General features: G+C 41.5%; 1 protein-coding gene across 1 annotated transcript; it reads left to right on the forward strand.

Annotated features, from left to right (window-relative positions):
• The first annotated feature begins 417 nt into the window (after positions 1 to 417).
• Positions 418 to 10,432, forward strand: LOC311081667 (E3 ubiquitin/ISG15 ligase TRIM25-like). Its single transcript, XM_084112277.1, has 5 exons — positions 418 to 1,058; positions 1,458 to 1,553; positions 1,640 to 1,873; positions 2,315 to 2,474; positions 8,086 to 10,432. The coding sequence occupies exons 1-5, from the start codon at positions 486 to 488 to the stop codon at positions 8,607 to 8,609; spliced, it is 1,587 nt and encodes a 528-aa protein (XP_083968403.1). The 5' UTR covers positions 418 to 485; the 3' UTR covers positions 8,610 to 10,432.
• The last annotated feature ends 3,325 nt before the right edge of the window (positions 10,433 to 13,757 follow it).

The raw sequence follows: 13,757 nt of genomic DNA on the forward strand, positions 1-13,757 counted from the left end.
TTATTACATGCAATTTGTAGGATGGCTTGTATTTATTTGTGAAATATTATCTAGGCTCATATATTTATATTTGTAAAACACAATACATATTTGTTACTCCACTGCATTTTTCCTCAAAATGACCTTTGTACTTGCACATTGCTTTCTGTTTGTTTGCGAGTCGAGTTTTCCTTTGCAAAGCAGATCGAGTTTGTTTGCAAAATGCTGGATGTGTTTGTTTAATTATGGCACAATATTAACTCCATATACTAAGGGTGTTGTCTTGCTTCTCTTTAACTTCTATTCTTTGAGTGTGTGTCTGATTAAACACAATGTGTGTGGGACCAGGAATGAGGAAGCTGCTTTACAGACACGCCTGTTTTGCACACCTCACTCAAACTACAGAAGCAGGAAACAGGAAACTGTTTCAAAGAAAGAGAAAGAGAAACTGAAGTGTAGTTGAGCTGTTGTGTGTTTGTACAGTATCTCTGTATTTTTGCAGTAAAATGGCAGAAGCCAGAATTTCTCAGGATATGTTCCTGTGTTCAGTGTGTCTGGATCTCCTGAAGGATCCAGTGACCATTACCTGTGGACACAGTTTCTGTAAGATCTGTATTACAGGCCGCTGGGATCAGGAGGATCAGATGAGAGTCTACAGCTGTCCTCAGTGCAGACAGACCTTCAGTCCAAGACCTGCTTTAGCTAAAAACACCATTCTGGCTGAAGTGGTGGAGAAACTGAAGAAGACTAAACTTGCTGCTGACTGTTACGCTGGAGCTGGAGATGTGCAGTGTGACGTCTGTAATGGAAGAAAACGCAAAGCCGTCAAGTCCTGTCTGGTGTGTCTGAACTCTTACTGTCTGAATCACCTTGAACAACATGAGAGTTTCTTTAAAAGAAAGAGACACAATCTGACTGATGCCACTGGACAACTGCAGGAGATGATCTGCCAGAAACACGACAAGCTCCTTGAGGTTTTCTGCCGCACTGATCAGAAGTGTATATGTCTGCTATGTACGATTGATGAGCATAAAAACCACGACACTGGATCAGCTGCAGCTCAGAGGACAGAGAAACAGGTATGAACATAAAGAAGTCTCATAATACTCATTTACAGGCTCATCATTTTGTTTATGGGTCTACTAGAATATATTTACATATTTAATGTCTGTTTTCACCCTCACTGTCTGAATGCTGTTTTAGCCATAGAAACAGAGGCATTATTCATAATACATTCTTTTGTGTTATGCAAGAGAAAATCATACAAGTTTGGAAAGACATGAGGATGAGTAAACAATGAACGAATTTACATTTCTGGGTGAACTATCCTTATAAAATTGATGAAATAAATTGATGAAAATAACCTTACCATGTAAGATCTTTAACCCCTCAGTCTCACCACTTCACAGATATTGGATTCATATCTGTTTACCTGATGATTTATGTGATGTTTCTCCTGTTATTGGTTTGTCCTTTAGCACCAGCTGAAGGAGACGCAGAGGTCGTTCCAGCAGAGGATCCAGCAGAAAGAGAAAGATCTTCAGCAGCTGAGAGAGGCTGTGGCGTCTCATAAGGTGAGTCTGGAGAAGAAGAGAAGTTTGAGAAGTCTCAGTCAGGACTCACTGAAGCTCACTGTGTGATTGTGATGTGTGTGTAACAGCGCTCTGCACAGACAGCAGTGGAGGACAGTGAGAGGATCTTCACTGAGCTCATCCGCTCCATTGAGAGAAGCCGCTCTGAGGCGACACAGCGGATCAGAGATCAGGAAAAGACTGCAGTGAGTCGAGCTGAAGGACGACTGGAGCGACTGGAGCAGGAGATCAATGATCTGAGGAGGAGAGACGCTGAGCTGGAGAAGCTTTCACACACACAGGATCACATCCATTTCCTGCAGGTAACAGAGATCTAGAAGAACAGGGTCATAGTGGACTTGAGCAAGAGACTCACAGAGAAACATTTCATGAGAGCAGAATGATGGTGGGGTGTTGATCTTCGTGATGTTCGGTGTGTTCCAAAGAATTCAGAATGAATCAAATCTACTCAGTCCCTTTCATGTGACACCATTGATGCACTTGATCTCTTATATTAATGTCATTGCCACATGTTTGATCATCCAAGTGTTTTCCTAGAAAGTTCACATAAAGTGCAAGTGTAAAATGCTACAACTTATAGCACTAGTATGATATAATGAATATGAGAAGAATGAAGCTGATGCTGTGAAAGTGCTTGATTGATGAGAATTACTAAAGATCAACAAGAGCCGCACAAATCTGACAGTAGTGCAGGTTATTGATGAAGTGTGGAGGTGATGAGCTTTGATTTCTGTTTTCTGTAGAGTTTCCAGTCTCTCTCAGCTCCTCCTGAATCTACAGACGGAAATGACAATCCCTTCTGTTCTCTCTCCTTTTTTGATGGCATGAGAGAATCTGTCCGTCAGCTGAGGGACAAACTGGAGAATTTCTGCACAGAGAAGCTGAAGAAGATCTCTGACAGAGGTAAAGTCCTGGAGATTCTGATCTCAGAAATGACCCTCCATCATCTCATATCACGTAGAAGATCATATTAGAAATGTCTTCGTAATAAGCAATTACTTAGCAATATCTTTTTTAAAGGCGTGCAAATGCCAAAGATTTACGAGATGAAACTTGTAGACCTGGTTTCACAGACAGAGCTTAGATTAAGCCAGGATTAAGCCTTAGTTCAATTAGGGCATTTAAGTAGCTTTTATAAACGTACCTTAGAAAAAAAACATTACTGGTGTGCATCTTGAGACAAAACAATGGCACTGATATAATTTAATGTCCAAGTTAATCTACGTAATTAAAGGTTTCAGTGCCAGATTTCTAAAGCAGTTATTTAACACTCAGAAATATAATGTCATGATAATAAATAGAGGATACAAGATGCAAGTAACAACAGTTTATTTATAAATGAAATGTAGTGCAAAGTCCAAGCAGTCTGGTGCAGGGATGGCTGCTCTTACCCCTTCTAAGGCCGTCGTGACCTTCGATTCGATCTCCCATGTGAGTGTGGAGATAAATAGTGTCTCAGGCAAAATACACTCGGGTGTGGATGGGCGTTCGGATGGATAAAAAATACGAGATAAAGAGTCGGGTTTGATGTTCTTGGAACCCGGGCAGTACGAGAGAGAAAAATCAAAAAGTGCCCACCGAGCCTGCCTGGAGTTGAGATTTTTGGAAGATCTAATATATTCCAGGTTCTTGTGATCGGTCCAAACAATAAAAGGTACCCCCGACCCTTCTAACCAATGACACCATTCTTCCAACTTCTTCTTGACTGCTAACAACTCTCTATTACCAATGTCATAGTTACGTTTGGCAGGTGATAACCGGTGAGACAAAAACACGCAATGATGCATCTTGTCGTCTGTGGGAGAGCGTTGGGAAAGAACTGTGCCTACCCCCACCTCTGACACGTCGACCTCCACCATGAACTGACATGAAGGATCAGGGGCAATCAGGTTGGGAGCCGAAACAAAGTGACTTTTCAGATTGGCGAATACAGCTTCGGCTGTATCGGACCACCTGAACCTCGTTCTGGGGGAGTTCAAGGCAGTCAGAGGTGCGGCTAGTTGGCTGAAGTTGCTAATGAAATGCCGATAGAAATTGGCGAACCCCAGAAACCTCTGTAGGGCCTTACGGGAATCTGGACTTGGCCACTCTACCACAGCCTTAACCTTGTCAGGATCCATACGCACTCCCTCAGACGAGATGATCTACCCTAGGAAAGGAACAGACTGCATGAAAAGCGCATTTCTCCGCCTTGACAAAAAGCCCATTCTCTAGCAACCTCTGAAGCACTCGTCTGACGTGCTGAACGTGTTCCTGGAGATCCATGTCATCCAGGTAGACATATATGAACTGATCTACCATATCTCTCAGCACGTCATTGACGAGTGCCTGGAAAATCGCTGGGGAGTTGGACAGGCCAAAAGGCATAACCAAATATTCAAAGTGCCCCCTGGGAGTGTTGAATGCGGTTTTCCATTCAGCTCCCTTCCTTATGCGGACTAAATGATAAGCATTGCATAAATCCAATTTTGTGAAGACAGATGCTCCCTGCAACCGCTCGAAGGCTGAAGACATCAACGGCAAAGGATAAGTATTCTTTACTGTGATGTTGTTCAGCCCCCGGTAATCAATACACGGTCGCAGAGAACCATCCTTCTTCCCCACAAAAAAGAGCCCCGCCCCCGCTGGAGAAGAGGAAGGATGGATGAACCCCGTTGCTAGAGAATCAGAAATATATTTCTCCATGGCCTCCCTTTCTGGAGCAGAAAGCGAATATAACTTGCCTTTAGGCGGAGACTTACCTGGCAGTAAATCTATGGGACAGTCATAGGGACGATGCAGAGGAAGAGAAGCAGCACGGGACTTACTGAACACGAGGTACTCAACGGGCACGTTTGACAAATTCACTGCCTCCTCCTGAAACACAGAACCAGACACAGACGAACAAGCAGACACTAGACAAGACACATAACATTGATCACTCAGGTCGAGATAGAATCTTGGCCCCAATCCACCCTGGGGTTGTGTTGTACCAGCCATGGGTGGCCAAGAACTTTGGGTGCTAACGGGGAGTCCAAAAGTAGACATGACAGTGTTTCTGTGTGATTGCCTGATGTGATGAAGGTGATAGGTTCGGTGGTGAGAGAAATGTTAGGGAGTTCTTGTCCATTGAGGGCGTTGACAGAAATCTTGTGAGCGAGTGATGTGATGGGAATCTGATACTTGTTAGCATAAGTCTGGACCATGAAGTTGCCTTCTACTCCTGAGTCCAGTAAGGCTTGACAGTGGTGAGATTGGGTTGCCCATCTCAGTCTTACCGGGAGGAGAGTGGATGATGAGGTCTTCTCAGCGGAGATCCCACCCGATAGTAGCCTCATCTTCACTACCGGGCTCGATCTTTTACCGGGCAGAAGTATAGGAAGTGGCCCGCTCCTCCGCAATAGAGGCATAGTCCCTTGGACCTCCGCCTCTCTCTCTCTTCCCGGGAAAGCCAAGCTCTACCCATCTGCATGGGCTCATGATCGAAAACGAGGCTGACCATGTCCCCCGCCGTTGGCCTGTGGGACATTGAGGACTCCAGGTAGTTTGATTGGGCGTGTAAGTCGTTCCATCCGATTCAGACGAGCATCCACTCTCAGTGCCAGTTCAATCAGCCCGTTCAGACTCTGTGGAAGGTCTAGGGCGTAGATCTCTTTCTGAACACGGTCAGCCAACCCATGCAGGAACATGTCCCACTGCGCCTCCTCGTTCCAATGGCATTCTGCGGCCAGTGTGCGAAACTCGATGGAGTACTCCGATACGGATCGGTCTCCTTGCTGGAGGTTGGCGAGTAGCCTGGCCGCCTCTCTACCCGCCACCGCACGGTCAAAAACTCTCTTCATTTCTTTGGAGAGTGCCTGGAACGACCACCGTTCCCCAGAGAGCCGCTCGTCCAGTCAGCAGGGTCAGCACGAAAGCCACCTTAGAACACTCGCTGTTAAAAGTCAGCGCTTGCAGAGAGAAATACATAGAACACTTAGTTAAGAATGCTCTACAATAATTGGGTTCACCTGAATAACCTTCCGGGGCAGGTAAGCGTGGCTCTGGCTGACGACTCGGATCCATGGAAGTGGGCTGAACGGGCGGTGTGGGAGGCGCAGCGGGACTCTTCAGTTGTTGGAGCTGTTGGGTGAGCTCGGACACCTGTGCTGTGTCACCAGAGCTTGCACAGCATGACCTGTGTTCGAAATGTGTTCTTCCTTTTGATCCATGCGTGCAATACTGCGTGAAATGAATTCACTCAGACCTGTTGAACCCGCTGCATCCATACTGTGGTCAGATCGTTCTGTCACGATAATAAATGGAGGATACAAGATGCAAGTAACAACAGTTTATTTATAAATGAAGTGTAGTGCAAAGTCCAAGCAGTCTGGTGCAGGGATGGCTGCTGTGAGTGGCGCAGGGACGTCGACAGGCAACCCGCTCGGTGATGTCAGAAGTGCAGAGAAAATCCACGAGAATCCAGCATGCAGCAATAAACTCCAGATGAACAGTAATCCCAGGGCAGAATGTAAAACAACAAGAACGAGAGATCAACACAGGCAAGGTACCAAAGAGAACTGGAAGCAGGACAGGACACTGGGAATACTCACAACGCTATGACAACACAAGACACCAAACAATGAACATATAATATAATTACGGTGATTGGCAATCACCCTGACACACACACTGACATACAGGTAGAAAGAGAGACAGTGAATTCATGAACCGTGACATATAATTCCTCTTTGAAAAATAGTAATAATATACACCAAAGTATATATTATAAATGCTAATCTATAATATACACCCCCGATAAAAAGTTTGGGATTGTTACGTTTTTAAAAAAAATATTTTTGAAAGAAGACTTAACTTATTTGATGAAAAATACAGTAAAAACAGTAATATTGTGGAATGTTATTACCAATTAAAATAACTGTTTTCTATTTTAATATGTTTTAAAATGTAAAATAATAATCTGGAATGTATGGAGGTGTTTTTATCTGGACTTTTTGATTAACAGAAAGATTGAAATAGAAATATGAAATGAAAAATAGAAATGTGAGTTATTTTAAATTATTTAAAATAGACATGTTTATTATTAGCTTTTTAAATGTCTTTACTGTCATTTAAAAAAAATTACTGCACATTTACAAAGTGGGAAAGAGAGCATAACTATATCATACTTACTGACATCCAAAAAAGCAAGATTTGAAATGAACTCGTGACTTTAACAAAGATGTAAATCAGGACAGGCCTAAACTGGGGATTCAACATATTCTTTAAGGTGATGTGGTTACACGTTACTACATGTACTTACTATAGTAATAACAAATTGTGCATAATTACAAGTAACTAACACTAAACTAAACCTGGTAACACTTTATTTGAGTGTCTTTGTTACATATGTTACATGTACTTACCATAGTAATAACAGTAAATTATGCATAATTACATGCAACTAACCCTCAACCAAATCCTAATCCTACCCTAACCCTATAGTAAGTACATTACTATAGGGTTAGGGTAGTTAATTAATATTACTCAGTACTCAAATGTATAATTACACTGTAACGATGACACCTTAAAATAAAGTGGGTTACACTTTATTTTACGGTGTCATTGTTACAGTGTAATTATATATTTAAGTACTCAGTAATATTAATTAAGTGCATGTACTTACTACAGGGTTAGGGTAGGATTAGGGTTTGGTTGAGGGTTAGTTGCATGTAATTATGCATAATTAACTGTTAATACTATTGCAAGTAAATGTAACATATGTAACAAGGACACTGTAAAATAAAGTGTTACCATAAAGTGTAACCCCAAACCCTAACTGTAACTCTATATAGGAAGTACATGTAGTTAATTGATATTACTCAGTACTTACTAAAGTACAATGTCACTACATCACCTTAAAATAAAGTGTAACCTAAATATGATTATTTTTCACTGAAAGCCAATTAAAAACATTGATCCATGTTTTAGAGGTAGCATCACAGTAGTAAAAAAAAAAGCTTTTCAAGAGTTTCAGGAAAGGAAGAACAAACTGAAACCTGAAACCTCTAGTTTGTAAAAAACAATTCCACTATGTTTTTATCCTCAACAGGATTTTGTATCAATTCTCTTTAATTCTTGAGTCAACAGATGGAAATTTAAAAAGCTCAGGATCACCTAAGGCTGAAAACACTGAAAATCCCCAACAATAGGCCTACAATGCTTCAAAACTTTGTAAACCATATTATTACACTTATTGGTTAATCAATTGAAAGGATCCTTGCTAAATTAATGTATCAGTTGCTTTAAAAAAAGGTTAAATTAAAGGTAAATTCATTCTACTTTTAATAGTGCAAATAATAGACCTAATTATAATAAACAGAATAATAACCAACATTAATATTCAGGGAAGACGATTAGACAATATTTTATCAAGAGGGGGGTGTCAGGGACCTGGATGATGGATAATGATAATGATAATGATGATTTGCACAGGATATCAGACAGATCTGACAGATTCATAATTCCTGATTCTGATGTGTTTTCTCTCCATCAGATTCCCATCGGCTCACTCTGGATCTGAACACAGTGAATAAACTCCTCCTTCTGTCTGAGGGGAACAGAGTGATTACTAACACTGACACAGAGCATCAGTCGTATCCTGATCATCCAGACAGATTTGATGTGTTTCCTCAGGTTTTGTGTCGAGAGAGTGTGTGTGAACCCTGTTGCTGGGAGATTGAGTGGAGTGGGAGATATGTGTGTATATCAGTGTCATATAAGAGCATCAGCAGGAAGGGACGGAGTAATAAGTGTCGGTTTGGACTTAATGATCAGTCCTGGTGTTTGATCTGCGCTTACTCCGGTTACTCATTCACACATAATAACATAAAGACTGAACTCCCTGTAAAGTCCATCAGCAGGAGAATAAGAGTGTGTGTGGATTACAGTGCAGGAACTCTGTCCTTCTACAGCGTCTCTGACACACTGACCCTCATACACACAGTCCAGACCACATTCACTCAGCCGCTCTATCCTGGGTTTAGGGTCCTTTCTGGATCATCAGTGAAACTGTGTTGATGAATGAGAATAGACTGATGAGAGATTCTACCCATAATGCTTTGAGCTGCATGATAAATCAGTAACAGTGAGATGTTATAGAGTCTCTTATTTTCTCTTCATTACATTAATAACACAGCTGACCTTCTGTCAGTGAAATAACATGTCAGAATAAATGTGTGTAATGAATCCTCATATAGACAGTAAGATCAGTGTGTGTGTGTGGTAGAGCTTAGATTCTCTGCCCGAGTCCGAACTTGATCCAACCCGACCTGACCCCACCCCACCCGCGGGCCGATATTTCCCGCCACTATCCTCTGGCCGGGCCGGGCCCTTGATCAAGCATTTGTGTTTTTTTAATCATTACTTTATTAGCCTAATTGGGTGGGGAGTAAGCTATGCCATTATCAGAAATATTATATATATTTTTAGCAAAGTAGGCCTAAGAAACAAATGTGTACAAAGTTGCACAAGTTAGGCTACAAAGTTACAAAATGCAACACGTCACGTGTCATGCGCAGCGTCTACTCCACTCGCACACATCACACTGGGCCTGCTGTGCTGTACTGTGTAGCTTAAGTGCAACATGGAGCTTGAAGATGTAAAGAAAAAAAATAAAAACAGGAGAATTAACTTTGAGCAAGTTTGGAGGAAAGTCGGAGGTATGGAACCATTTTAAACAAGTCGTGGGCAGTGGCAACATATGTGTTGGCTTTGTCGAGTGCATTAAGTGCTCGCCTACGACAGCAACAAAACTGGACTTCGATGATGAAGACACATGAAGCATGCCATGACAGAAAGGATGATAGTCAGCCTTCAATGTCCTCTTTTGTTACTTCTCCAGTCCTAGGCAATCCAAAGTTCATTCTTGTTCATTTTCTGTGTTCATCATTGTTCACGTTTTTTTTTAACGTTTCTTCATTCGGATCCATTTGCGATCCATTCCATTCTGAATAAACAAACAACGCAGTTTACATGCTTCGTCCTTGTTGCATTATTGATTAAGATAATTCTAAACAGATTTCTGTAGTTCAAACAACTCAGAATTGTAGTTGAGAACGTCAGTTATAACGGCCCACGTATTAAAAAATAGTCTTTTAGGTTTAAATCGGGCTCGGGCTCATAATTACAGTTAATGTGTCGGGCCGGGCTCGGGTAGGGTCGGACTTGATTTTTTGGGCCCAATCTAAGCTCTAGTGTGTGTGTGTGTGTGTGTGTGTGTGTAAATTACCTTTCAATTGAAAACGTATCGTTAAATTTTTTTTTTTTGTAAAATTGATAAATGTCAGTTTATTAAGAAATGTGAAATATATAAACCTAGATCCTCTGATCGCACTATAAACCCTTGATCAGTGAAAGTATGAGCACAATTATTCTGATCTAATCCAGTTTACTGTAAATAAAAAAGTGTAATGTTTCAATAGAGGCTGTCAAACACTCTCATTAGCTTCTTCTACATCTAGCAGCACGTTCATAGTTGAGTGACCCATGTGATCTCTACGATGACCTTTGACCTTCCTGAAAGATAAGCCAATCCCACTGGATTATGACCTCTGTCAGTATTTCTGTTAAAGAAACACGCTGTATCTGAAAAACTTAATTGAATTTCTGTCTTTGATCTGTTGTTCTTTGTTGTATTATCAAGTCAAGTCATCTTCATTTATATAGCGCTTTTAACAATGTAGATTGTTCCAAAGCGGCTTTACAGAGATACAAGGATAGTTTAAAGTAACAGAGATTGTTTTGGCTTTATAGCAGTTCTTGAATAAAGTTATTTTCCAGCTAAAGTTAATTTGATTGATTCACTTCCGTCGCAACAATCATTAGTTATTAACTTAGGGGCCGCTAACACAACACCGTTTTAACAGGAAACTACACAGACTTTAAATGCGAAACATGTAAGAATGCTGATGGCGTGCATATGTGTATTACGAGTTCAGTGTTTTAGTATGCGCGTTTGAATATATGTGCGCAGGTTTGTAATTCCCTACAAACCAAGCCTTAAAAAACTATTTGTCTGGCCTTAACATTTTGATACAGAATTTTATCACTTCGGGGTAGATACGCGAACCGAATTTTCTTGACAACGCTTTATCTGTAGAGTGGTAAAGGGATCCTCCATACGGAGAAACTAGTTGGCACTTTAGCACCCCGCTATGACATCAGGTCCAGGCGCGCAGATGGGAGTTTTACTTACTCAAACATGTTCTGAGGGCAGAAAGGAAAATGATTGGTTTACAGCTTCAACCAATGAAACTTAAGCAAGGGCGGGGTTTAGACGTTTGAATTTGAGATGCGCTGCGGAGGGATTCTTTCTTGAGGAATAGTCGGAATAAAAGACAGATGTTCGTGGGAGAACGCATTTATTGCAAGGTAAGTGAATTTACAACTATATTTTGTTACAATTCAACATCCTCTAACGTTTACTAAGATAATAAGCGAACATTTAAAAATGCACAGAACTAATTAAATCTAAATATCGTATTGTATGCATTTTGATTTGACTGTTTCATCAGTCGACCAAAACAAAGCTGCTTATGGGGTAACTGGTGTAAAACATGCTTTTCCAATGCTACCTCGCTGTCTGTTAAATTGATATGCGAGAACAGAACTCGTTAAAATTTTCCGCGATTTCAACGGTCAAAATGATACATCTCCCGCCTTAGCGCTGCTCTCAGGGCAGGAGTACTCGATAGATTCAAATTGCTGTTATTTTTAGTGTATTACGCGCTGCTCTCAGGGCAGGAGTACTCGATAGATTCAAATTGCTGTTATTTTTAGTGTATTACGCGCTGCTCTCAGGGCAGGAGTACTCGATAGATTCAAATTGCTGTTATTTTTAGTGTATTACGCGCTGCTCTCAGGGCAGGAGTACTCGATAGATTCAAATTGCTGTTATTTTTAGTGTATTATGCGCTGCTTTCAGGGCAGGAGTACTCAATAGATTCAAATCACTTTTATTTTAGTGTATTACGCGCTGCTCTCAGGGCAGGAGTACTCAATAGATTAATTCGCTTTTAATTTTGTGTACTACACACTGCTCTCAGGGCAGGAGTACTCAATGGATTAATTCGCTTTTATTTTTGTGTATTACGCGCTGCTCTCAGGACAGGAGTACTCAATAGATTAAAATCACTGTTATGTAAGAGGCTTGATAAAGCGATGGCCTGATGTAACACCCATGTTTTTTAACGGCAAAGAGCCGAACGGCCTAATCCTCAGAAAAGTTCTGGATGTGTTGGGTGCATGTAGTGACGAATTTGAAATTGACGAAATTCTCTGTATATGGACATTTGTAACAGATCTCTGTGTGTCACTGGTGTCAAAAAATGCAAAAACTGACGTTGGTGAATTAGTTGAAAGTCTGGTCAACTATACCCTAGAGCAAAACATGATAGCCTGCAGAGATTTTCTATTCTGGTTAGACCATCTGTAAATGTCATTATTGTTTTACTTTATGTACGTAATGCCGGTCTATCATTTTCTTCACTACTTCAATGTATGAAAGTATAATGTTGAAATAATTTTTTTTTACAAAAATGACTATTGTGGTAATGTCTGGGCTCATAAAAAATAGTATTATAATAGTATATATAATAATAATATTTAGAATAATTAAAAATACTACATGATTTAAAATATTCAATATTTCAATATTTGTTTTCAACATTTTAATTACCGTATTCCCGAAGTGGCAACCTTTTCGAAGATGTGAATACCTGAAATTGTGCGGTGATTTTTCAAATGATACAACTAATTTCCCCGCTGTGTACAGAACAGAAGAAAGGACATTTTGTGGTGTTGAACAAAATTCGATTTTGTCCTTAGCATCGGTTCCTGTATCATAGAGGGTATTTAACAAGTTTAATAAGATTATGTGTTCTGTCATGGATGACTAGACACTAGTCATGGGATGTCCAGCAGAGAGAAGGGCTTGAGTGGTCACATTTTTATGTCTTCATCCAGAGTTTACCCGCCAACGCAAACCTCCTGTTGTCCTCTCACTCTGCCTTTTCCCCCACTTCGCAACGTAGCCATCCTACAGCTTTCCGCCCCTGCGACAGCCGTAACATCGACCACCACGGCATCCGTTTCAGGCCAAATGGAGGAGCAGGTGGGTTACTTAAACAAGGCATTCAGCAACCTGGCCCTCTCCAGTCCTATTTCCTACCGTGGAGTTGAGGATATGTCTCACCAGCGACCTCCGGCTTGTCACAATCCTGGCATGCGTCGGGAACAGGAATGCCTTGACACCTTTCAGAATTGGACTCTTGCTACAGTAACTCCAGCCGAGCTTGCCAAAAGTGGTTTCCACTACCTTGGCCAGGGCGACAGAGTGGCTTGCTTCAGTTGTGGAGGCCAGCTTAGCAACTGGGAACCGGGAGATCGGGCAGTATCAGAGCACCAGAGGCATTACCCCAACTGCCGCTTCGTTCGAGGTGATCGTGCAGATAATGTACCTTTATCTGGTGGCGGCCTTTCGAATGTATCTAACTCGGCAATGCAACAGTGTGAAGAAAGGTCGCTCACATTTGTCAACTGGCCCTCAAGAATAACTGTTCGACCAGACCAATTGGCTAAGGCTGGTTTTTACTATGTTGGTCGTAATGATGACGTGAAGTGCTTTTGTTGCGATGGTGGACTCAGATGTTGGGAGTCTGGTGATGATCCATGGGTAGAACATGCCAAGTGGTTTCCAAGATGTGAATACCTGTTGCAAGAAAAGGGCCAAGAGTTTGTTCATCAGATTCAAGCAAGATTTTCAAGACTATTTGAACAGCTATTGACTAATGGAGACAGCGACTCAAGAGAATTTGTTGATCCATCTGTTGTACACCTGGGTCCTGGAGAAGATTGTTCAGAAGATGCAGTGATGATGAACAATCCTGTGGTGAAGTCTGCTTTAGAGATTGGATTTGGGCGTGGCCTGGTGGCCAAGACAAATGAAGCTGCATCACCGAGTCAAGATCTTTCAAACTTGCCTATGGAGGAACAGTTAAGAAGACTTCAAGAGGAGCGCACATGCAAAGTTTGCATGGATAAGGAAGTGAACATTGTCTTCATCCCCTGTGGTCACCTAGTTGTGTGCAAAGAATGTGCGCCTTCTCTGCGCAAGTGCCCCATATGTAGAGGCTTGGTCAAAGGCGCTGTCCGTACTTTCCTATCATA

This window comes from Abramis brama, assembly GCF_963993115.1.
Source record: "Abramis brama genome assembly, chromosome: 4".
Classification (NCBI taxonomy): Eukaryota; Metazoa; Chordata; class Actinopteri; order Cypriniformes; family Leuciscidae; genus Abramis; species Abramis brama.